Source organism: Aquila chrysaetos, chromosome 10 (assembly GCF_900496995.4).
Source record: "Aquila chrysaetos chrysaetos chromosome 10, bAquChr1.4, whole genome shotgun sequence".
Taxonomy (NCBI): Eukaryota; Metazoa; Chordata; class Aves; order Accipitriformes; family Accipitridae; genus Aquila; species Aquila chrysaetos.
The window spans coordinates 3025482-3050998 of NC_044013.1; the positions used below are offsets into that span (position 1 = coordinate 3025482).

At 40.4% G+C, this 25517-nt stretch overlaps 2 protein-coding genes and 1 long non-coding RNA gene across 19 annotated transcripts in view; 2 read left to right on the forward strand and 1 right to left on the reverse strand.

Moving 5' to 3' along the window:
* SMC4 (structural maintenance of chromosomes 4) overlaps window positions 1-6305 on the forward strand; it is a 39929-nt gene extending 33624 nt beyond the window's left edge. For all 5 annotated transcript variants that reach the window (XM_030028003.2, XM_030028000.2, XM_030028002.2 and 2 more), the window contains exons 20-24: window positions 944-1117; window positions 2725-2907; window positions 3758-3990; window positions 4702-4885; window positions 5990-6305. In XM_030028003.2, the coding sequence (XP_029883863.1) occupies window positions 944-1117; window positions 2725-2907; window positions 3758-3990; window positions 4702-4885; window positions 5990-6187 (972 nt within the window). In that variant the 3' untranslated portion in view covers window positions 6188-6305. The remainder of the gene's footprint in view (window positions 1-943; window positions 1118-2724; window positions 2908-3757; window positions 3991-4701; window positions 4886-5989) is intronic.
* Window positions 6306-6910: 605 nt separating this feature from the next.
* On the reverse strand, window positions 6911-25320 carry TRIM59 (tripartite motif containing 59). 13 transcript variants are annotated; one of them, XM_041126700.1, is made up of 5 exons: window positions 23806-25320; window positions 16812-17026; window positions 10097-11095; window positions 9384-9443; window positions 6911-7721 (listed from the first exon to the last, which is right to left on the reverse strand). In XM_041126700.1, the coding sequence occupies exons 1-4, from the start codon at window positions 23876-23878 to the stop codon at window positions 9411-9413; spliced, it is 1320 nt and encodes a 439-aa protein (XP_040982634.1). In that variant the 5' UTR covers window positions 23879-25320; the 3' UTR covers window positions 6911-7721; window positions 9384-9410. The 13 variants fall into 13 exon arrangements, with proteins under 13 accessions (XP_040982634.1, XP_040982631.1, XP_040982627.1 ...); XM_041126697.1 differs by having other exon boundaries at window positions 9651-11095; XM_041126693.1 differs by having other exon boundaries at window positions 6911-7161; window positions 7656-7721; window positions 8725-11095.
* On the forward strand, window positions 16861-21517 carry LOC115347076. Its single transcript, XR_003925368.2, has 3 exons — window positions 16861-17054; window positions 20567-20657; window positions 20837-21517. It is a non-coding gene; the product is annotated as an uncharacterized LOC115347076 (long non-coding RNA).
* Window positions 25321-25517: the final 197 nt, after the last annotated feature.

The following is a 25517-nucleotide window of genomic DNA, read 5'->3' on the forward strand; positions in this document are numbered from 1 at the left end:
GATGTCTGTTAGCCTTCATCCTTAGACTTTCCAGGCAGGCCTAGCAAGGCATTGCGTTAGCTGATAGTATCTTTTTTTTCCTCGTTTTTCTCAGTTATTCTACTACTCATCCTCCAAAAATTCACACAGGGATAAAATGGCAATGTTCTTTTCTCTATCCTGCAATATATTGTCTGCATTCGTACAAAATTAATAATTTTGTTTAATCGTAAATCAAAGTTGACCTTTAAATACAGGTGCTGGGGGCGGGTGGAAATAGGCTAAAATGGTCCTAGTGAGCAGTCTGGCCTCTGGGTAAAATCAGGATGATGAGTTACATCCTTATTATATCCTAGTGATATCCTTCTATTCTATTCTATTCTGCAGCTGCTGAGTGACATTCCATGACGGTCAGGGAATGGGAATGTTTTGGGTTTTTTTTTTTTTTATACTTACCTGGAAATATATCTTGACCCAATTTTCTGAAGCTAAGAAAAAACTTAAACCAAGTTTCCCCAAAGAAATTACTGGTCATAAAACTTGCTTAAAAACAATTATTTTTTTTTTTTTCCCCCAGTTATGTGGGACTTCAGTTTTCCATCTAGATTTATGTGCAGGAGAGAGTGAAAACAACCACGATGGCTGAAATTCTTCCAAATAAAGCTGTTTCTTTGAGACTGTCTTTCTCTAAAACTGCCTTTTAGCTAAAAACATCTGAGCGTAGGACTCATATTTAATCCAGATCTGGAATGAAAATGTAAACTGCAGCATATTTGCAGTCATTCCAGAATTCAGGGACCTGGTTATTTTAAATACAAGAATAGGTATTTGTTTACATCAGTACTTAGGATTGTGGAGTGGAAGCTCTGTGAATAATACAGTGAAAACAAATCTGTAACCTGAGAAAGTGGTAACATTTTTGTAGGCAACTGATTAATGTACTTTTCTGGTCATTTCTGTTTAGGAAGTGTTGCCAGGAGTTCAGGAGGAACATCGCAGTTTACTGCAGGAGGTTAAAACTATTCAAGATGATGAACATGTGCTTCAAAAAGAAGCTCTTAATATTAAGCTGAAAATTGAACAAATTGATAGTCATATTTCTGCACACCAGTCAAAGATTAAGTACTGGCAAAAAGAGGTAAGGAAATTGTTTAGTTCCTAAAACTTGAACTGTAAGATCTCAAAATATTAGAAAACAGATAATTTGGGAGAAAATTGATATTCGGTTCACAGTTTATTGGTGTTTATGCGATAAAAAACAAATCTGAAAAAATATGACCTTTCAGTCTTTTTTACTTTGTTTTGCATACAAGGTTATGGATGAGTTCTGTACTACATGGCTTCTAGCTTTTCTAGTTTTTTTTAATTTATGAAAGAATGGTATGATAACTATAACTGACATGACGCTATCTACAAGTAATTAGGAGCAACAAGGGAAAAATAAGTAGGCCATAAACGGCAACCAGGAGACTTTTTGTGCCTGGGTATGCTCTCTGTACATACAAAAAAAAAAGTTATAAAAGGGTAGACACCCTCATAGGTAAGAGAAGGAAGGAGGAGTAAGACATTGATAACTAAAACACAAGTTATGCGTAACTGTTTTGCTGCATCCACTAAGCTGTTCTTTATAAAATGGCAAGACCTTTCCCTTGAAAGCATTTCACCAAGTTGTAGTACATTTGGTACATCAAATTGCCTTTCCCCAGTTAGAGATAATTGGGCCAATAGGAAGTCCGTGGGGCCAGGAAGAAACTGCTTCTCGGAGACTGCTGCTTGAACCAGCTCGTCGAATAAATTGGAGCCAGTGGGAGCAAGGAGTTGCTAACTCTAGGTGCTGCAACAGCTAGCTTCTCAGTCTGGGAGTTGTATCTGAGCGGGGCTGCTGGCACAAACACACAGACAGCTTTACACAGACCTTATTTCTTGCTGTCATGTCCCTTCTAACTGCTCTAGTTCTGTTGAACAAGCTAGTGCTAAGTGTTGTCTGACATTTGGTGTGTCCATTTCAAAAGTGTCTCGGATCAGCTTCCAGGAAGGGCTTTTAATTCTTCTGGAACCAATTCCGCACAGAATCCTGACTTTTTCTGGCCTGTAGGTTAGTTGAAAGCAGAGTCAACAAGAGGCAGTGCTGGGGGTTGGTCTTGGTTTGGTTTTCCTGATTTATGGAAACAGCAAAAATCAGGTGTGTGCCCAGGGCAGCATGCTCAGAGAAAAGGCCAGTTAGGTACCTGGAGTTCATAAACTTACATTACCATTTTATTGTATGTCCTTTCTATTTCATATTTAAATCCTTAATCGAGGTAGGGATCTAGACCAGCAGATGTCTTGCAGGACAGGGTGCCCTTTATACCCTTGTTAATACAAGGATAACAGGGCAGGCTACCCAGCAAGCAAAGCCGCTGACAGAAACTTCTCAATCCTGAACACACAAAGTAGTTGTTTAAGTTCTACAGCATCAGTAGAGGCAGTTTCCTCGCTATCTGCTACTGCTGCTATTTATTACAGAGAAATAGCTCCTTTGTAAGAATGATGTATATAATTTTCAGGAACAGAATAATAGGATAAAAGGATACTTTCTGTTTTCACATCTTAACTTTTAAAGGGAGTTATGTGAAGAATCTTTGAATGTTTTGAGATTTGAAGCTTCACTATGTACTAATACAGCAAATGTTTATTTTAGAAACATGTTCATGTGATAACTAATGTGATCTTTAAAGATTTCTAGTAACTGGTTTTGAATTTTAGATATCAAAATTATCACTGCACCCCATAGAAGGTAAACCAGCTGAAGAATTTCCAGTACTAAGTCAAGAAGAGCTTGAGGCTATCAAGGATCCAAATGTAATCACTAATCAAATAGCTCTCCTGGAAGCCCAGCGTCATGAAATGAAACCCAACCTTGGTGCTATTGCAGAATATAAGAAGAAGGTAAGCTTAATTACTATTGTGTAGTAGTAGGATTCATCTTTTTGATACTGTATTGCCTGTCAGTGCAATAGTACGGTACACCCCTCATCTCGGGCAAGTGCTGTGTATACAGCTTTATTGTTTTCCCGTACTTGAATCTGTACAGAATTGATGTCAGTGCTTCTGAAGTACGGCGGTAAACTTCCAGTTGCGCATTTTTCTTCAGGTGACTGCTCAAATAGATCCTGCACTTAAAATGCCTGCAAAAATGCACTCTCTATCTAGGTGACACAAGAAAATATCTCATCTATAGGCATACCAGGAAAAGGTGGTCCTGTTCTTCTTCAGTTCCCTTCTGTTGGAAACTGAAATGGAACCCTTGAATTTTCTTTCTCCTCTGCAGGCTGTGCTGTTGCTAGCATCCCGAAGAGTTGTTAGCTTGTACTTGGCCAAGTGTGAAAGTTGTATCTAGGAGCTTGCATCTGCCTTTTTATATTTGACACCATAGATGGCAGGTGAAGATAACTTTCTCCTGTGAAAGTTTGTTTATTTACAGTCACTAGTCTTGACAGTCTACACAGATATACAACAATACTTGGGATTTTTTTTCTCCTCAGAATACTCATTTCAGTAATATTGGCCTATTCAACAAATTTTTCTTCATTTTCACATGGGTTTTCCAGTATAGAGAGATCAGCAGCATGGAGTATAGAGATAAGAAAAAAGAGATGGTTTAGTTTTGTTCTTTTGTTTCAATGCTGTTAGCCATTCTGGGAAAAAAGAGTTTTCAAGTGGTAGGAAAAAGGGTTTAAAATCTAAATTAGGGAGACAGCTTCTTTAACTGTAGTTTTGTGGCTTTTTTTTTCTACAGGAAGAGCTATACTTGAAACGTGTGGCTGAATTGGATGACATTACCGCTGAGAGAGACAAATTCAGACAAGCTTTCGAAGATCTTAGGAAACAAAGGCTAAATGAATTTATGGCAGGATTTAATGTAATAACAAACAAACTGAAGGAAAACTACCAGATGCTTACTTTGGGAGGAGATGCTGAATTAGAACTTGTGGACAGCCTGGATCCCTTCTCTGAAGGAATCATGTTTAGGTTTGTCAAAATACTTTGTGTTATTGCTGTAATGCTTAATTGTTGTGTTCCTTTTTTCAGCCTGCTTTTTAAGTAAATTTTAATGGATCAGCAGCTAACCCAGACAGAGAGTCCTCCTTCTTGGCAAGTATTGGCAAGATACTGACAGAAGCCACAACTTTTTAGCATTGGGTAACGAAGAGATTCATTTCTCCTGGAGAAATAAGTAACTAACAGCAGTTAGAAAGCTTTGACTTTGAAGTAATTTCTCAGGGTTTCTTAATTCCCAAATCATTTCATTCTGCCTAGGGAATCGTGTCAATCACATTGGTAACTGGAGATTGTTCTGTCATAAATGCTCCTAAGAGTATATTCATTACTTAAGAGTAGAATAGCACTTTTGGAAAGATAATTAAATAGCAGTTCTTAAGTGTTATAGTTCCTACAGAGAATAGCCAAGTGTTACAGGCGCTTTTCAGGCAGACATCAGCTGGCCACGTAGCTGTGTGTGTACCCAGGGCGTTCCTCCATGGTGAAGAGAAATAATCCTGTTTGCTGCCTCTCAGCTGTGGAGGACCAAGAGTATCAAGCTCATCCATGGTTTTAGTTGAGCTTCTTTATGTGTCTGTGTCTTCCAAGAACTCCCTCCTGCTTTGTAACTTGCTTTTTACCATGACGCACTTATTTTCATCATGAAGAGAAGTAAGTTACAGACTCTGTAATTTGTTTCAGTGTTCGGCCTCCGAAGAAAAGTTGGAAGAAGATATTTAACTTATCAGGAGGAGAGAAGACTCTGAGTTCACTGGCTCTAGTTTTTGCTCTTCATCATTACAAGCCAACGCCACTTTATTTTATGGATGAGATTGATGCAGCACTTGACTTCAAAAACGTATCTATTGTAGCGTTTTACATATATGTAAGTATTTAATGGTAACTCCTGTAGTACAATTCTTCTAAGATATTTTCTTCTCTGTCTTTTCTGGCAAAGTGGTAACACAATTATGGCCAGATTTAAAAATCTGGAGTGATAAGAGTATTAAGTGGAAACTATGTACTAAGCAGATTTCCAGAAAGGTGCTTAGAATGTTTCTTTCTGCATATTTTTTTCTAAGCTGCTAAGTTTGATGCTTTCCTGAAATGAGGCAACTAATAGAGGATTTACAAGGTTTTTTTCTCTGCAAATCCTGTTTCAAAAGCTGTCTAAAGAGCGCTAGAGTTTGCCAAAGGTGCCACATTTCCACGTATCCTTGCTGCTACTGCTTCCTCTTTAAAGTATAGATACTTTCCCCAAAATAATCAGCTATAATCTGCTGAGAATACAGTAATTTATTTAGCTTTTACTAATGTGTTCATGTATCCAAGCTCATGATTTCATTCTCGAGAGCAGCCAAGGTTCCTGGGTTTTATACTTCCATCTCATTAACATGAGCTCTTTTCCATAGGTTTCTTTAGTCTGTGTCTTTATTTTAGTGGGTTTTTTCTTTCATGCCTTTAAAAATTCTGTCATCACCATATTTAAGTCAAGCAAACATTTACATTGCTACATACTGGTGGCTAATTTAAACTTAGAATTTTCAAAATTATCCAAAGTATAACCACCAGTTTTGGTAACACCCTAGAAGTGCCAAAGATTATGATTACCTACTTAAAATTAGGGAGACACTTTGAAGATACCCGATATATTCCTAACATGGAATTCATGTTAAAACTGTGGTGAATTGCAACTCTGGAAAAAAATTATATATGTTTATGTTTAATCAAGTTCAGTTGAATAGGTCATGTAAAAGATAAAAGGAGGAAACTGGTGCTGAAGTAAATGGCAGTGCTTTGTGCTGCTAGCCAAGGTGGGAGTGTGTTGTGGACAGCAGGAGCTCTGAGGCGTCATCACCCATGGGTTTGTTGAATGACAGAACTACTTCTAGTGATACATTCCTTAGTTCCTAAAACCTGAGCATAGAGATCATACAAGAACAGAGCTTTTTGAAATACTGTGGGCTAACACAAGTAACTTCTCTTTCAGGAGCAAACAAAAAATGCACAGTTTATCATCATTTCCCTGCGGAACAACATGTTTGAGATTGCAGACAGATTAATTGGAATTTATAAGACTCACAATACCACGAAAACTGTGGCAACAAACCCCAAAGTTATTGCATCCAAAGGACTGGCTCAACTTGGCACTCAACAGTGTAGTATAGATCAAAACAGAGTGGAATAAACTCCCCTCTTTGCTGCTCTTTTATCTACTTTTGTATTTGAGATTTTGTTCTTTCAGTTTTGTGTTGCTTTGAGCTTGTTGTTAAAACCACCATCAATAAATTCCATTTTTTAAATTATACAGTCTATATCGATCTTAATTATATGAACTCAAATTATGTATCTAGCTGCACTGTAACATTCCAGGGGTAGGCTTTATGTCAGTGCTTGGGTTCTGCATTTGGTTTTAAATGCCTGGTTTTTACTGTATGTAAAAATTGCTTTTAAATGCCATCAGCATGTCCTGTAATGTTTTATTATATGAGTTCCAGTAAGTGAAGTCAGTATACAAAATAAAGTCTACATGTATATTGCAAGGATGCCATGTGTAATGCTGCACAGTCAGGGAACTGGATGCTTGTAGCCATTTTGTAATGAATTGGTACAGTTTAGGAAGCTGCTTTTCAGTTATTTTCTTCTCCCCTCCTCTAGGGACAACTCCTCCCTCTCTCTCAGACTGTGGCCATGCTGTACACTCAGGCTTTATTAACACAGGAATTACCACCTCCTCGCTTCTACTGTCATTTCACAAAGGGCTAAGGTCTTCCCAGGGAAGAGGCGAGGTGCAGTAAATCTCGACCCTGCTCCCGTTGCTCACCTAGCTCTCCCTTTCCACCAGCATCTTGTCAACGCTTCAGTGTACACGTTGTCCTTTGAACCTGATTTTTTTTAATAGTTTAAGAACTGAAAGTGTGTGGTTTTACTCCAAAAGTCAGGCTGCTGGCTGGCACACTTGTACTGATCCCCAGGCTAGATGTGCCTCTGTCTCTTGGTGGTGTGCTTCCTGGAGGAAAAAAAGCTCTGTCACTGCCGTGCTGCTGTTCAGTAAGGCAGCCAGCAGCAGAAAAGCTGAGAGAACAGCCCTTGACTGCCAGCTTGTTATACACTTAGTCCTTGTTTGTATTTCCATGTCTTGCTCTTTTCATACCAAGCATCCTAAAAAGGCACAATCATCAACATGGAGCTGATCTGGAACACAGACAGGAGCTGTGCTGTAATTATTTGCTATAAAGTGGGGAGAGATGCTTTCACTGCAATGTTCAACATTAAGATTATATTAAATATTGACAAGTGAAAATTAAGGTACATGGAATAAAGTGGTATGTATGTGCACTGCCTAAATTATTACTTGTCAGGAAGAGATCTTCATGTTACATTTGGGCAGTTTTCAGAAACCACAGCTCAGCAACAGTCAAACACCACTACTCGCCATCAGAAAAATCAGTAAAACAGGCCTGTGGTGGGCAACGTGAAAGACCACAAAATCCACACCACCCTACCTCGTGACATGCCCTGTCAGAGAATCTTCCTATAGGTCATGCTGCAAAAAAAAAAAATCCAAACCAAACCAAAAACAGGCACTTGAAAGAAAATGCAGTAGCTAGAGCATTGCTGAACAGCCACCACCATCCTGCCTCAGCAAGACTCACCGCTCCCTCTCCTCTGACCAGTTCTGCCCCATCTGCCAGCGCTGTTTAAGAATCAGAGGGAAGGGCCTGTGCAGTAAGGAAATCAAGGCATTAGCCAATCCTACTGTAAGAATATATTTTATTTGTATGCAAATTTATTAAAATATATAGTGCATTATAAGTACAAGTACTAAATGGTTCAATCAGCAGTAAAGGCATATCTTATAAATCCCTGTAGTCTTGAAAAATAAAACTGCATATAAAGTAAGTTTTTAAAATACAGGAAGGTAAGTCAAAAAAGCCACAGCTAGTAGACAGACACTTAGCACCAGGTTTTGAGAGACTTGCATGCCAAGTGACAGCCTTCTAGCAGGGCTTAAGACAAAAATTCCCCATTTTATTGGGAAATTAATACAATAGCATTTACGCAGTCCCCGGATACACATAAACACCATTTCAAAACCTGATCAGTGGTATTAATGGGATTTGCCTTTGCAACTCTAAAAGATTACGGAAAACTTATGTACAAATTACAGAAACCACTCCTACCACACAGGCAAAGGCCCGCTCCTCTGAGGCGCTGCCGGCTCCTACCTCAGTCGATCAAACCCACTGAGCTGCGAAGGGAGCTGTGCAGTAGCTGTTTGGCCAGACTTAGTGTTCTATCAATACAGCAACATTACAATATCAATATTGTTACTAGGATCCTTATTTCAGCTTAAGGAAAGTATTGGCATCGCATCTGAGGCCTGACCTTGCTCTCAGCTCTCTTGGACATCTGGCAGCAACCGGTATTTTGCAGGACCCCACTAGTACCTGCAGGCAGCAGCGGGCAAGTTTTGGGTTGCAGAGGGGTTTCAAATACCAAGTAGTTAAAGGCTAGCCTCAGAATCCCATCACTATTTAAACAACATCTACTATTTAAAAATATACAACAGCCAAGGAATGCTGCTATGCTAGAATATCCTATTATTTTTATCAAGTCAAATACAATTGGACTCAGTGAATACTCTTTTTTTAGTGAGAGCTGTAAGCACATCTGCGCTCTGCTGTTGTAACTGCAACACCCCAGGGCTGTCCCAGTACTTACTGCACTCGGCCTGTTGATAACCGAAGGCCAAAAAGGGCTTTTCAAAGGGGATGTCGCATCTCATCAGAAGCAGCGAACAGCATTTGTGATCATCTGACTGCAGAATAAAATGCTATCGTGTTTCCTCAATGTCAAGGTAGAGATCTCTGTTATTTGTGCTGAAAAGTTGAATATAAATTTACATGTGTTGTCAAGTTGTCTTAAGAGCTCTTGACAACATTTGAAATCCTTATACCACTGACTTCAGTGGGAGTTTTGCTACTTACTACAGTATGTATCTATTTTCACTACATGTTAAATGATTTAGCAAAAACTCAGGGGTCATTTTAGTAAGCAGTGAGAGCTCCCTGCCAGACTAAACAAACACCTGGTTTGTGCGCAGCTGGCACTAAAAGCCTGTGCGCAGTACCTCACCACAACTCCTACCGATACCGCTCTGTAAAGTGGAGAGAACCATTTGAAAGACACAAAGTTATTATAAACAGGTTAAAAAATAAAATAAAATAAAAAAAAGATTATATCATGCTATCCACTAGTAACCAGGAACAAACAAAATGAAACCCAGGGCCACAAATGTATGCTTTAAAGACCACGGGTGTTACCAGTTAAAACACATTCAGAGAGGTCAGTACAACACGAAATAGGAGTTTTACACACACCAGAGCTAGTGACTGACCCATCCAGGACTAGCCAGTTTGCAGCCCGAGGTGTTTTTTAACCTTCAATGTTGTAGTGATTTTATTAAAAAAAAAAAAAAACCAAACAATTTAAAATTATGTTATTAAAAAAACCAACCCCAATAGTAGATGCTTAAGGAGTTTTTACAACCAGGAGTCCAGATGACAATTTATAAGCTGATTACAGCTTGCTTAGGCAGACGTTGTTTCTGACTAGCTGCCAGTTTAAACAAACACCTACCAACCTACCGTATTGTGTGAGCAGAAGAGGAAGCCTTTTTTGTCACAAATCTTCTCAGTTAACTAAGAGTTAGCGAAGAGGGAATCTATGCAACTCAGAAAAAGGAAGGATATAGAAATAGAAAGGAAAAGTGTAGAGCTTTAACAATCCAGCTTTTAAGTAGAAATTAAAAAAAAAAAAATCCTGTGGATTCCTATACTAACGTTTAATCTAATCATTGAAAATGTCAAAGAGAAACAATTCTTCCTAAAAACTCCATCAGTAAATTAGATGTATGGCACAGCACATTCACTATATTCTGCAAATGGGTGCAGAAATCTTGATAAATATGCAGCAAGAATTCCGAGATATAAGCAGGAGCAGCTTCGATTACAACTGACAACACCGGTTTGTGAAATGAAAACGCAGTTACCACTATTACTATAGAAAGAAGCAGGACTGCTAAAGGATTTACAGCCTGGAGGAGTTCTTTAGATTCTCTTCCTTCCTTTCCGCTGCCTTTGCTGCGTAACTTCCTTTTTGGAATCAGTTTTATTTTTGGAGTGAGGATCTTGTTGATCTGACCAATTTCAGTTTTAGACCACACATCTTTCAACAGGTGCCCAATCCGCGGATAAATCTCCACAGGTTTAACATCTGGTAGTTGCTTCTGTTTCAAAGCTTTTATACGCTGATGCATATCATCCACCTTCTCAAGAAAAATAAGCGGTGACTCTTCTTTTTGAATAGATGTATTCAGTGACATTAATTCAAGCTGTTCTTCCCTTATTTTTTTCAACTTCTCAATGAGAGGCTCATATTCTTCCAAAATGTGTGTGTTAATTTCATCTAGTGCGGTCAGCAGAGCTTGTTTTTTGTGCTCCAAGGTATCGCTAAGTTTCTTAAAATACTGCACTACTACTTTTTTATCGTCCTGAACAATGCTTTCACACTGGAACTTCTGTTCCTTCAGCTTTTCAATAAGCAAACATACATCAGTCCAGTATTTATCGGTTAGCTGCTCGAGAAGTTTTCCAGAAGTCTGCTTTTCTTTTATGTAGGCACTATGAAGATCATCTATTGGATGACCGTTGTGTTTTCCTATTGTAAGGCAATGGCCACACACCAATTTTCTATCCAAAAGACAGTAAACGTTCAGCGGTTGCCTATAGTGTTCACTGCAGGTTGCAACATCGGAGTGATCTTCCTGTTGGTATTTCTCAATAATAGCTTTCAATGCAAAGTTGATAGGCAACGATTCAGTGCCAGCAGCAGGAATTTCAACAATACTCCTACAGTTAGGACACTTCAGAGGAACTCTCAGGGGTCTCCAAATGGAAAAGTTGCTTGACAGCTGAATAACGCCTTCCAGACAGTTCCTACAAAACGTGTGGGAACAGGGCAGAACGCGTGGATCTTCAAATATGCTATAGCAAATGGAACACGTTAATTCTTCCTCAAAGTGATGCATGTCCTACAAAAGAAAAACAAAATTAAAAAACGTTTTAATCTCTTTTTACCATCAACTCATTTAAAACCATTTTATTAATCTAAGCACCTCAACATTATATTTAATGACCGGTAACCTAACCTACATCGGCAGTTTATTGCTGGGGGGGGGGGGGGGGCAGGGAACAAAGAAAAGAATGAAAGTGAGCAACAGTTCAAAGATTTCAGCAAATTATGACCTGCACTTATGATCCAAGTGACTAGATAGTGTTCACCCATACACAACTTCTGCCTTAAAAAGCTAGGAAAAGCAGCAATCTGCTACTAGGTATTTTTTACAGTGGGAAACAGTAGAAGAGAGCAATAAAAGTTAGAACTAAAGTTTCTAAATGACCTAAGAATTATGAACATTTTCTCCCACTACGAGTAACATTTTCAATATGAGAATAGAACAGTAAGTACAAAACTTTTTTTTCTCCCCTAGCTTTTTTCAAATGTCCCTTTTGTAATATAAATAGTCATTAGAGTATTAAGCAGTCAAATTTACTACAAGCTATCTCTAGGTTCTGGCACAAACAAGAGTCTAACTCAATGGCCCTTAAATACAATACCACTAACAGTAATTAGACTGGTGGTGTTATTCCTGGGTTACTTTAAGCACAAAGCTAAAAAACTAACTTTCGTTTTCCATCCTTTGTAATGTTGCCTTGTTTTTCTTTGCTAGCTTAGTGAAATCACACTGTAAAGTCACAAATAACAATAACTCTAATGCCAGCTTTCATAATAAATCCTAATTCTGTTTTTCATTCTGTTAAAAAAAAAGGGGGGGGGAAATTAGTATGAACTTTCCTTATCTTTGTGTCACATTTTTCCTGTCCCCTTTATCAGTTCTAGTCAACTCTGTAGACTTTGCTACACCGCAAAAAGAAATTGTCCAAGCATTTAGTACCAAAGACTCTCAATTTAGGGTCTAACTCTAAATTTGAAAACAACAACATGCAGCTGGGCTAAGGCAGCTACCTGAAGTGCTACTGAACCTTTGTTTGATTCAGTCAGGAAGATAACTACCTGTGAGGTGTGTTTAAAGAGGCTTATTTTATTCAGACATGCCCTCTTAATCTTTTTAATGCAGTAACATATTTTTGCACCCATCTATCAGCATTTCTCATTGAGACCGAGATTAACAAAGTTTGATTGATTTTAAGTGAATCTACTTAAAAGGAATTGAATTGTTAATTATACTCTTCTTTGAAAATAAAACCTTAAATTGCACTTGGAATCATGAAAACCACTAAGGATTAAATTCGTCCCTAGCTAATAAACAATTTACAATAAATGAATAAATTAAGCAGCATTGTTCCTGCAAAAGGCACAGAGCTAACCTGATGGAAGTCAGAAGCTAAATACTCAGACCCCGGTTCCTTGAGAGTTAAATCATGTCTGAACAAAGAAACCTACTCTGGTTGTACAGAAATAAGCATGGCTTATCTCACTTTATTGAGGTAGGCTGGTACACCCAAAAGTGAAAGTGTTCAACTCTGCAAGTCTGATCAGACTCCTTTGCTTTGTAAAAACAGACTGAATAATAATAATAATAAAAAAAAATAATCTAATGGCCATTGTTACCCAAACCATCCAGTTCAATTCAAGGATGTATTTGTATATTGTTGACTAACTCAACTTTATATTGAAAACAGATTTTTATTAATTCAGTTTAAAAAAAAAAAAATCTATCCAACAGACTTCAGGTCATTTTTTCAGCAAATTAATACAAAATGTTGGTTTACTTATTTGAACTCCAGTTTTAGAAGAGACCTTGACAACAGTTGGAAGAAAATCTATTAGAGAGACATAATTCTTAAGAACTACCGTTTAAAAGAAGAATGGTAAAGTGTGTTAGCATTTATAACTAACTAGTGTATCCTCCTAGTTTAAAGAGAATTAACATCGAGTACTACAAACATTTAGCAAAAGACATTCACAATACTTTGACACTAAATCTACTTCTGTACTGCACTGCTCTTACTACAGACCATGAGGTATTTCTCTTTACCAGGGAGCCACAGACCTTTATTTTCCAGCTTTTCCGATCAGCCACTGTGGCAACCCTAGGTTCTTTAGGTCTGTACATTAATAATTTCACATTTTTACGTGATGTTACAGATACCGAAACTAAAGAAATGTGTCAATAACGAAGAGACGCTGAACAACAAATCTACTCCACTGTCTAGATAAATTATTTTTTGAAATTTAATTTGCACAGGAAATAGATTTAAAGGTTTTTTCTTTATATATATATATAAAGTTATTATGAATCTCGGGAATGTCACTTCCACTTAAAGGAAAAAAAAAAATCCGTTAAGTTTGTGCTCGTGGTTAGAAAAGAAAGAAACCTTAATAGGTACTCTCATTCGTTGTTTTCTCTTATATATACAGATTAATTTAGTTTAAAAAAAAAATTGTTTCAGATCACTATTTTTTCCAAAATCTAGGGCTGTAGTTCTCTTCAAAGGAACTGTTACAAGAGGGAAATTTTCTTTATAAAGAACACACATCTAGCTTATCTGAGCTACGTAAAAGGCAAGATAAAATTAATCTTCAAAAAATTGCTTTAACGACAAAGTAGTTGCTTGCTACCATAAAAACAAAGGAGCAACTTTACAAAATTCTTCTTAGCTCTATTACGAATCACCTCAAACTCTGTAGGAGTAACCCCCACAAGCAGGCAGTGCCCCCCCCAGCAATCCGAGGCGCCTTGCCCCAGGCCTGTGCAGCTTAAAGCTGGGACAAGCCAGCCAGCCTGGAGGCCTGCGCTCCCTTCAGGGCCGTTTCATAACCCTCGCAAGCCGCTAGCCAGAGGAACTGAAATTCCCATTTCCACAGAAAAATACTGCTCTGTTTCCCAGGCAACTGAGAAATTTAAAGAGTGACAGCAATTGCCTGCTAGGGAGCAGCTCAGGAAAGCCAGGCCAGCAGTGCTGGGGCAGGAGTTTTTGCTTTCAGCCCTGGGCAGCAGCAGAGGGTGCGTGGGGCACCCCGCTCCAGCCAACCAGGCACCTCCAGAAGAAATGGCACTTGATTTTTTATTTACTATTCATCAATTTCAAAACAGTATTTAGAATGCTAATGTTGATGTTTGCTATAGGCATCCTGTGTTTTTTCGATTTGTTCTAGACAACTACTCCAGAGTTGTACCAGGGAAGCAAAAGGTAGAAATCCTGAAATTCAGTTTCATCCTGCACTGGCAGCAGCACAGAGGGAATAGTCTACACGTGAACAAGAGTGGAATAAATCAGTAGATGGCTATCGGAAACAGAGAGACTGGGAACACCAACAAAAAAAGAAACAGAAGACCCAACGTCACAGTTAAGCAAAGAGAAAGAAAAAAAAGTTTTCCAGGAGGAAAAAAAAAAAAAGTTGCAGGAAGCTGGTAAATGCTTTCCTGTGCAGAGCAGATACTTTTCCTTAAATGTTCCAAACAACTGTGGTAGCAAATACATCTGTGTGTGTGTACATACCTATTTATCAGAAGAGTCACTCAGTATAAGCAATTGCAAACTAGAAGGTATTTTAAATATTCAAAAGTGTAACTGTGCCAGTAACACGGTGAGTTTCAGAAATCTGCCAGTAATAGAAGGCCTACTAAGTGGCTGTAAATTTATCTTCTTCTAATTAGCGATACTATAGACGAGGTGAAAACATGTAATATACAGCATACCTGTATTAAGAGTTTATCTGCCAAAGCTTTCAGTTAAGCAGATCAAAGTAATTTAGCGTATTCCTTGATAACGCTGCATTCCTCACCTAGTGATCAGGACACTGCTCATCCGGCTAATTATGCAAGACGTTTAGAAACATATCTGGAACTAACAGCTTTATAGCGAAAGCCAGCTGTAACAAGCCGATACACCCCACTCTACATTGGAGTATTTTAAAAAGGTGAATTTGCCATTCGATAACAGCTGCGACAGCCTACACCAAGGGTTACGAGGGGCACTTAAGGCAGACCCTCCCTAGAAGTCAGTGCTGCCAGGCTCCCTCTGCTCCTCCTCCACGTCACTGTCAGGAACGAAAACAACATCTGCTCTCTCCTGAAGGACACTGTAACACTCGACTTGGCTTTCAATACCGTACTGCACTTAAACTAAATGCACATCTGAAATGCTCTCTGCCCATCCCATAGCGGTCCATGAAGTCCTCCTGTAGCAGTAGCATAGAAGCTCAAGTTTGTTGTGCAAAAATAAGAGATTAACTGACATTGCGGGCAGTGTCTTCCATTTGTAAATCACATTTGTGGGAAAGGGTGACAGAACTTTTTTAAAAAAAACCAGAAGGCTGAGGTGCAGCTCCAGTATTTGTTGGTGCATCAAAAGGAACGCAGCCTGCTACCAGGTTTGCTGGTTGTAACAACAGGCCAGGCAGCAGAAATCAGAAGCAATAGCTAGACCTTAAACCTTTCCATTCCAGCCCGTTTCAGCTGTACTGCTTTACCCCATGACACAAATATTCCACGCCCAAGTCGCAGCAATTCTCAGCCAGGAATGTTCTGCCCCTAGTCCCTGTTCCTACCACAGCTATTACGCCACTAACTCAGATTTTTACACTTTTTTTTTTAATGACCTGAAAGGCGATGAACGCAGCCGAGAAGTCCACCTAGTTTCCCCATCAAGCTGACGTGAGAGTTCCCTTCTGTATATCTCTCCACCGGCTCCTTGTCTGCTACTACTAGCTTATGCAAGTTTCCACATTTGAGAAACCCAAATATACTACTCTATCCTTTCCATACTTGTATTCTGCTGCTGAGACTGGCTCTCCCCCCCTTGAACTCTGTCAAAGCTTCTGGTCCTGAGCATTCATCTGTCATTCACCTCTCGGTATTAGGCTGTAGAGCGAGAGGGAAGGTAACACCTTTACCCGTCACCTGCAGAGCTCCTGACTGCTGCAGACCCTCTGCCAGCTCCCACAGGCAACTAGTAACGCCGGGAACCGTACCTGTATTTAGTAGCTAGAAAAAAAAAGGATCAACGCTAACACCAGAAACTTGCTAAGGTTACGAAGATAGGGACGCGCTTAAAGACGACGAAAGCAGCGGTCAGGTACGTGAGATGTCTCCGGGGGGGCGGCAGCGGGTCCCCGCGGGTCAGGCTGCCGGCAACCCCAGCCCTACCCAGCCGCCGAGGCTGACTGGAAGAGGGACGGGAAGGCTGTCATTCGGGACACGGCTCCGCTCGCAGGGCGGTTTTACCTCAGAAGGCCGCGCGGGCTCCGACGCCAGGGTCAAGCCCTCAGAAGAACAACCTCCCGGCGCGGAGCCCCGGGGGGCACACGGGCTGCCCCGCTCCCCGGCGAGCCACCCAAACCCCCCGTAACCTACCTGGGCGCTCCCTCCTCGGCCGCACACCGCTCCTCGCGGCCGCGCTGCCGCCGGGGCACCGGCAGAGAACCGCTATACCCTCCGCTTTCCTTCCCTCACGGGGAGCCGGCGGGCTCCGCACGGCGAGGCCGCCGCCTTCAAACCGCCGGGCCCGCGCGCCGCCGCTCTCCACAGCGCCGCCGGGCCGCGCATGCGCGGGAAGGGGGGCACGGCACACACCCACCCCAACGGCCGCGCCGTTCGAAAGTAAACGGGCGGGCGACCGTTAACGGCCGGGGCGGGGCACGGCGAGCTTCATTAAAGGCGGCGATTAATGGCAGGGGACGAGGGACGCGGGGGGGAAAGGGGCCGATCAGGAATGACACACCTGGTCGCCGTCATCGTCGGTAATGAAATGCGAGGCATGAGTGGAATTAAAGTGGAAGCGGCTCGGTCCAGAGCGGCCGCGCTTTCTTTCCTCCTCTTTCGCGCGGTCCTGCCAAACGGGTTGTTCTTCGGCGCTTGAGGAGAAATTCACCCTGAAGCTGGAGAGCAAGAGACATGAGAGCTTCTGACGGCTGCTGCGGGGGGATCTGCCAACTACTGATCGCAGAAAGAAAAATAAATAAATGTAAGTGGTAACATTCAATTTAAGCACGTTCGCCTACTTTGGCTACTGAACACAGTTAAGGTATTTTAAGTGCAGCAAAACCGCTGCTGCCATACGTTAAAATTGGGCAATTATAATGAAGAATATAAAGCTTGCTGAGCAAAACCCAAGACTGCTGTAGAACGTGAATGGATTTGGACCATGGTTACTGACAGCGTTTTACTGACATCTGTGACACTGGTAAACCTCAAGATTTTATCAAAGTACCCAATGTTGTGTAGACTTTGCTCATACTCCAGATTATTCTGTATTTATTTACAGTTCATCGAACTACATGAAACTAAAACTGTAAAGTTATTCTCAGATGTTACATTTACAGTGAATCTGAAAGAGAAATGAAATTCATTTAGTGTTGTAATGTAAATCGTAATACATCATCATTCACAAGTTTCCTGAACATCTGTCTTAGAACTGGTATTTAGAGGACCTTATACAAATACCTGGGAAACATCTGAAATTATGTTTCAAATAATAAAAAAACCTCATGCTCTAACAAATTAACCATCACAGTTTAGCTGATAGACACAGAGTTTACGATACCACATCAGACCGCAATTTTATGTGAAGCTTATAATACTACTAGCCTTACATTTGTATCTTTTGATGTCAGTTACACCACTTTAGTTTTGAATATTTAACAATTTTAATTTTGTATGCTATCAGGTTGGAAGGTTTTCAACCTTTCAAACTTAAGAAGTTGAAATAGTGCCTTCTATTACTGTAGTTCCACTTAGGTTGCACCGTCTGTACTGCCACAAGTGCAACTTGCTCAAAACAAACGAGTTTTCTAAAAAACTATACATTTTTCAACTCCCATCGTTTCTGATTTTTGTTATGAAAAATCTGTTGGCTGTTGATTACTTTCATTACCCGAGTCTAATTACAGTTTCTAGTACAAGTTCCTTATGATCATGGCTCTGCGTATGCTGGCTTTCAACATAGTCCCCATGGAGGGTAGGTTGATAAGATTGTTCTTATTTGTGCTACCAAAATGGGCAGGGGAGGAGCAGGGATTAAAAACATACCTGATTTTTTTCTCTCAGTGATGGGGGCAGGTGGCAGGGGGGGACACATAGAAAAATATTTTAGTGACACTTACCTATTTGGATGATTTTTATTAAGCATGTCATAAGATTTGACCTATAACTGGTAGCTCTAGTACTTGGGAGAACATTTATTTCTAAACAGGCCTGATGCAGGGCCTGGGATTACAGGGTTCCTGGACATACAGTTTTGTTTTTGTTTCAGGGCACAGCAGCACATGCCCTCCCACAGCAGGGCTAATTGCTTCTCTCCCTTTTTGAGCACAGCACTTGTGGATGCATTAACCCAGGAAGGGCTGCCCGGTCCACCACCCTGTCTGGCTGAGGCAAGGCTGCCCGCAGGCTTCGGAGGAAGGAGTCTGGTGCTGGGAGCTGGGAGCTGACCCGCTCTTCCCTGCCCGACTCCAGCACAGCTCCATGGAAGCAGGAAAGAGCTCCAAGCGCCTGCACTGCCTTATAGCAACAGGGCAGCCTGGAGGCAGCTGTAGCCCGCCCAGTACTTATCCCTCAGAACGACGCGCACGGCTGCAGCCTACCCTAGCTGGTTCGTGGTAATCCAAGGTGCCTCGACCAACTTCACGCTAGGGATGGCCTGGGACCTTAATCACAGGGACACCCCTTCTCACTGCCCGCTCCTGGGCCATGCAGGACTCGTCCTTGTGGACTCGGTAGCTCTCTGCTAGCCCTCTTCAGCAGCTGCAGGGCCTGGCTGCTTGACTTCCTAGGGCTGAAGCAGGGCAGAACAGCCGCCTTCCTCCTGCACAGCTCAGCTGCCCTGTCTGCTGCCAGGGCAGCAGCCACAAGCTCCAGGCTCTGGGCCCTGAGAAGGCACAACCTCCACACTGTGCAGCAGCTTCAGCCCTTGGGCCTTTCCTCAGCCTTTGGCTCCAGGCTCTTCTTTGGCATCCTTGCTTGCGCCCTTGCAACTGGCCGGAGCTGCACTGCCTTGGCACAGCTCAAACCTGCTGTGGCCATTTGCCTGGCCAGGACTAAGCGGCAGGAGACAAACCCCTGCCCCGCAGATGAGCAAAGATGGCACTAGCAACTTGCATGGCTTTCCTTCCTCACTGCAAGGAAAGACTGGACTACCCAAGGCGACATGTGTCTCCTTCCTCCAGCAGGGAGCTGAACCCCAGAGAGAGGAACATCTGCCCTACAAGCAAGAAGCAGCTGAACCCCAAGCAGAGGAAGGTGTGGACTTCATCCACAAGGAAGCTGACATCCAAATAGAGGAAGGTCTTTCTCCCAAACAAGCAGATACAAGCTCAAATGTCACAGAGTCTCCTTATCATACAGAAGACAGCTGACTCCAAAATGGCAGAGGAATATTCCTTCAAAACAGGAAAGACAACATGAAAAAAGTTTCCCATGAATAAAGGAAAAGACCGACACAAGGAGGAGCTCTTCCCAGATACACTGACTACATTCATTGCCTCAAAAGGCCTGCTCAGGCAACTCTCCAGACACCACACAGCGAGAGATTTATCCAGAAAATCTTATGAATTAGAAAGTTTCAGTAGAATTCTTATTTTGCCATAAAAGGGACTCAAAATGTTGAAAAACAAATCCTTCCTTAAAAAACATGGTTTGGAGAAATATTAGGTCCTTCCTGACTTGAGAACAGGACTTAGATGTATTAAAAGTGTTCTTCTATAAAAGAAGGTAATAGCCTTTCCAGAAGAGATGCAGTAGCAAAGTGAGAAAAAAAAGCTTAAGTCCAAATACTTGCTTAATTCTAGAATTATCTCTAATTTAATTCTAAAATTTATTCCAAAATAATAGATATGTTTTTTTTAAATAACCAATTTCAGTTTAGGTTTGTCTTAGGTTTGTGGAACCTAAAACAGTTAATAAAGATTAAACCAGCATGGACTCTGGCTTTATTTCCATGCTGGGGCAATTCTGCATATTGGTAATGTTACAGTAGGATTGAGAAAGCATTTGATAGATTTGTTTTGCAAATACATAGTCCAAACATGATGTATTACTTTCCCAAGCTGTGTTGCTTCATTGTATATTCCATTTGACTATTCTGTATGTCCCACAGGAGAAGTTTTGCTAACAGCATGCATCTGGTTCATTCACATGCCTGAACTATTCCCAGGAATAGATCAAAGAGGAGAGTACAAGACTGCAGGTGCAAGGTGTATTTTTTTTCTTGTTATGCTTGGAAGGAGATAAAATATAAGCAATCCAGAGCTAGTGCTAGTTATTATTTTCCTACTTTGCTACATAAATAATCAGTATATCTTACATTGTTAGTTTTGCAGAGTTTGCAGTAAACTGGGGAAATTCCCCCTTTACTTTCTACAGCCTTACAGTTTCATCTTTTCAAGACAGAGGACTGTCTTAATTGAAGTCACCAGGTTTTAAAAGTTGCTTGCTCCATCAAAACCATTCATTAAATCATGACCTTACCCTTAATTACAGGTGGACAGATTCCTGCCAATTGTGCTCACCCTGCCTGCTGATAGTACTGGAGACCAGAGTCCTACATACCCTTACTTCTGCAGATTGCTTGGTTTGTGAATTACCTTCCTTATCCCCTGCCTCCACTTCTAACCCAGCTAGCAGTTTCATGACTTAGGCCAGCCTGCATCCATCACAACAGTGGCCTCATCCATCTCCCTTGTGCTCAAGCAGCCACACAGGCTCAAAGAACTATCTGAAAACTAACCCAGAAAATAACTTGTTTTTTAGAGAACAGATCCACTGGCCAGAAGATTATGCCATATAATGGATCATTATACCAGATGGGTCATTACTAAACCACCTGCCGTGGGTATGTCAAGATGATGAAAGCACATTTCATAAAATGTCAAGAGGTGAACAGAACATGTGCAGAGTCACTGACAGATCAGTAACCCACTTTGTATTACAGAGATGTCATCCCAACCATTTTATTTACTATTTGAACAAGAAAAAGTAATATTAAGCCAGATACACCAATCTTCACATCCAGTTTATTCTGCCCTTGTGCCCAATTTGTAGAATAGGCTGCAACCACGTGTAATGCTAACAATGGTACATCAACTGCATCACAGTGGCAAATCTCTGCAAATGGAATTTTGGGAATAAGTTATCTTCTAGAAGAATTCTGCATCTGGCAGAAATTGCAATGGACAAGACAATGGGCCAGTGTTCAATCTGCACAGCTGACAGTCTGCAATGTACTAATGCCAGAGCCATTTTGAAAATATTAGCTTAAGAGACAGCCCCCTTCTAACTGCATTTATAGGGTCTGGTCCAGTAATAACCTGCTAAAAGATGTTTCTGCCATTTAAGTCAGGTGAAATTCAAAAGTCCTAACAAGGCCTATGTTCTGAAGATGCATACGTAGTGCAAAATAGGCATCCCACAAGTCTACTAACGTAAAACAGACATAGCAACATAGATATCATTCGTATCTCGGTACATATCAAGTAACCTGGAACGCACTTCAGAGGTTCAGCCCATTAAAAAAAAAAAAATAAAATCTGCATTTCTGTATTCATATACAATTCTAGAAAGCTTAGAAAGCTATCATGTGGCAAAACACAAACTCGCAGCAGCTAAAAAATGAAAATGCTGTATAGTCAAGATAAATGTGCAAGCACGTCAAGGTTTGTAACTGAAGATACTATTAGAACAAGTGATACAGTTAGCAAACATACAGCATTTTAGGTGAGGAAAGCCTTCTTCAGGCCAACCTGCAAACTAAGGCTTTGGTTCCACCACAAAAGTCTAATCCCTGGCTGCACAATTCTTGTTCATCATAAATACCTTGTCAAAGGTAGTAGAAAAATGAGTATGAACTCTGTAGTGTGAGTGAAGGAGTTAAAATCTGTGACACATTCCAAACAGCTTAAATGAGAAAGAGGTAACTTGGGCCTATAGTTAAGGAAAAAAAAATTGCAAGCTTGTAAGAACGGAAGTAACACAGCAGGACAGAGTAAGATTTTACTGTCACAATATTGCTCAGCCAAGAGTTCTACCCATGATAGCTGTGCACAGAGCTTCACCGGTTGCACAGACAGCCACTTAACAAAAAACTCTGAGGCCGACAAAGCGCTCAGATTTTTGCTTTAATTTCAATGTCAAACCAGTTACTATAGTTATTGGTTCCTCTTCTCATTTTAATATATTTGAGATAACCATGTTTTTCAGACTACAAGTCTGTAGCTGTCCATGGTATCGGACTACTCCCCTCCCTCCCCCACCCCACGCTCATGAAGGTCTAAATCCGTTTCATGTTTCTTGAAAGATGCTTCTCCAGCTCATCAATACTCTAATTTTTGTGGCGGTGGATGAGAACGTATTGATGCTTTACTCCAGGATCTATACTAAGTACACTGCAACAACAGAGGAGACCTTCTAGTAAACCACTGTGCCTGAAGTGTCCAAATGGCACAAACACTCAAACAGGGAGTAGTTTTGTTCCTGGGCTACATGCACTGCATAATACAGAATTTAAAAAAAAAATTTTTTAAAAATTGTTATAATCAACACACCAGTAACATCTTAAGGAAAAAGCTACAGAAGCAGAAACAAGGGAGCTTTTGAGAGTGATTTCCAATATAAATAACTGATGTTCAGAGTATGAATGTATGTTGGTTTATACCTAGTTTATTTTTTTGTACTTAAAAGAATTCAAGATGAAGCAACATTTAATCTGAAAAACTGCCATTCTAGGAATTACATGATCTGGTGTGGCTGATATGAAGTCTGGTCTACTGACCATCTGCCTTTCCATCAAACTACAAAACTTCTGTAATGCACTTGCCAATAGCTGGCATTTAAAGTTTCCCACGCTTGTCATTTTCTAGTAATAGTAGCTTTCAATTTTGTTTCATAGAAATTTAAAAGTATATAAAAAGTATTTACATATGACAGTTTTAATGACAGCTTGAAGAAAACTGTTTTCCCCAGCTTTGGAGCACCAGCAGAATAAATACAGGACCCCCATTTCAAGGGATTTACAAGCAAAAATAGGAATTCCTTTATGGAAATTAACTTTCCAATCACATTTCTGTAGGTATTGAAGCAGTATTAACTTTTTCAATGAATTTTGTGTGCCTTCTGAGTTTCACTCTGGCAGTAGCTAAAACTTACTATTAGGAAGAGTTTGTAAACTTTACACATTTTCTGCTACTAAGTTTCCTTTCATAAAGTCTATTTGATCCAGATGCAGGACTTCTGTAATTGTTTCCAGCCTTGTGACCAGCATTCCTGCCAGTAATTTGGTGACATGCAGAGTTGAGGAAACATTTATAGTTAAAAGTGGCAAAGAGTCTACAAGTATTAATATGCAGCCATTCTTAGTTATAAAGCAGCAGAAGTAATTTGGTAATTTATGCATCATACTGTACGATAGGAGGAGTTGTTAACAAATACATGCAAATTTCTTCACTTTCAAGCAGAGAGTAAGCCACCCCCTTTTCTTCCTGGCACATCCACTGTTTTCCTTAGGCTTTTAAAATTCTGTAAGAGCAAAGGCCTGGTTACACAGAAGTCATCAGGTTCTCTTGCTCAGGGCTGGCTAAGTTGCCTTAGCCAGCACTTCATTTTACTTGAAACCCTTTTAAGTTGCTTGGTATCTTAACACGCTACCCAGAAATTATTTTTTTTTTTTTTTTTAACAGTCAGACTAGCCTGTTCCACTACCAAAACAGCACAAGTAGACAACTTACTGGGAATGCTTGTGATCTGCCAGAAGATACCATTCTGTGAAGATGAAAGGTATGTCTCTGTTCGAGGCTCCATGCATCCAGCAAATGGCTCTCCTATGCTGAAAGGCCTCACACAACCAGGGGCTATTCCACTTCCAGTAGTGGGGAGAGAAAGAAAGAGGGTCAACTTCTCTCAAGCTATCCCTTTCGATTCAGCATACTATTCTCTCCATAGACCTACTGGCTCCTAGTTAAATCAGCTAGTCCAACCCTATGATCCTAAAATTCCAATTTGGTCCAACAATGCTGCTCCTTGGAATAAAAATCCTACCTGGAATAGCCTGTATTATGGATTAACTTTTGTCCTATTAGTATTTTAAAGGTCTTTTTCTGCTACCCTAAGTTCAGCTGAAAAGCTAATTTTCTACCTCAAAATACTCCAAGAGTAGATTAACATACAACCTCACCTCAGTGTCTTCAGTTATTTTTATTAGAATTGAAGCACAGTGACCAAAGAGTTACCATCTGCGTGGTTACAGACAATCTAAATATCATAGAGCAGTGTTCTGCTACTGAACAGCTTGAGACATACACTCGATGTCACAGCTTTCATGTTAAAAGGGAAACATCCGAGTTGCTTCTGTTGATGACCTCATTCCACTGCTCAGTAAAGTCAGAGGCTGAAATTTATCCATCTTCACATGTAGGCAGAAAATTGGTCTGTGACTTCCATTGCAGCAATGCAAGGTTGTACCTGTAAGTAACTCTGCCTTCTTACTTTTTGAAGACTTAGTAATCTGATCAGTATTCCTAAAGTAAATCTTTAAGTTACTTCTTGTTTGTATCCCAAGCCTCCCAAACAACTCCCCTTTCCCCGACAATGTAATTAATTACATTACCTCAAACTGCAACTTTTGGGAAGAAAGGCATTGGACAAACTGGCTTCGGTTTTGCTCCTGCAGAACTCAGAGTACTGCCACCCTGTGGATGCTGAAACGTTTAAACTTTCCGTATTTTGGTAAGCTAACAGAATCATGACAGGATCTGCTGTGAAGCAGGTGAAGAGAATTTTCCAGTTAAAAAAACCCTACCAAACCCCCAAACCAACAAAGCACCACCACTGACCTTCTAAGAAAGTACAGGCTGCAGCTAGCACAGCACCGGATTAAGGTAATTCTCTGTAAGTATATCACATCAGGGAAGTGCCAAGAAGAGGCATTTACTGGCAGTAAATGCAGACCTTGCCACAGTGTTTTGGGTTTTTGGTCTTTTTTTTGTTTTGGAACCATAAAAGTTGCTACAAACATCTGTTCTCCTCTTACCCCTAACAAGAAAGGATTCTAACAATAAAGCAATTTACTACAGTACATCCTTCACAAAGATATTTTAGTGTGAAGTTAGTAGGAAGTATAATTTTACTTACGGCATTGCACCTTCCTTAAAAACACCAGTTTACACATTTTACCTCCTCTCAGAGCTCCCTACATTTTACATGAAAACAGCCCTAATTTATTTAGTGAATACATACTATGTAATTAGGTAAGTTAGTTAACTATTCTGGTATCAATATTAAGAAATATTTACCATGAGCCTACATAACATACCACACAACACACTGACATTGGGCAGGTTAAAAAAAACCACTCCAACAAAAGAGATTCAGAAATGTCGATGTAACTAACTTCAAATCATCTTCTGCACCTTTTGATGAAAACTGGAGTGTATATACAAAG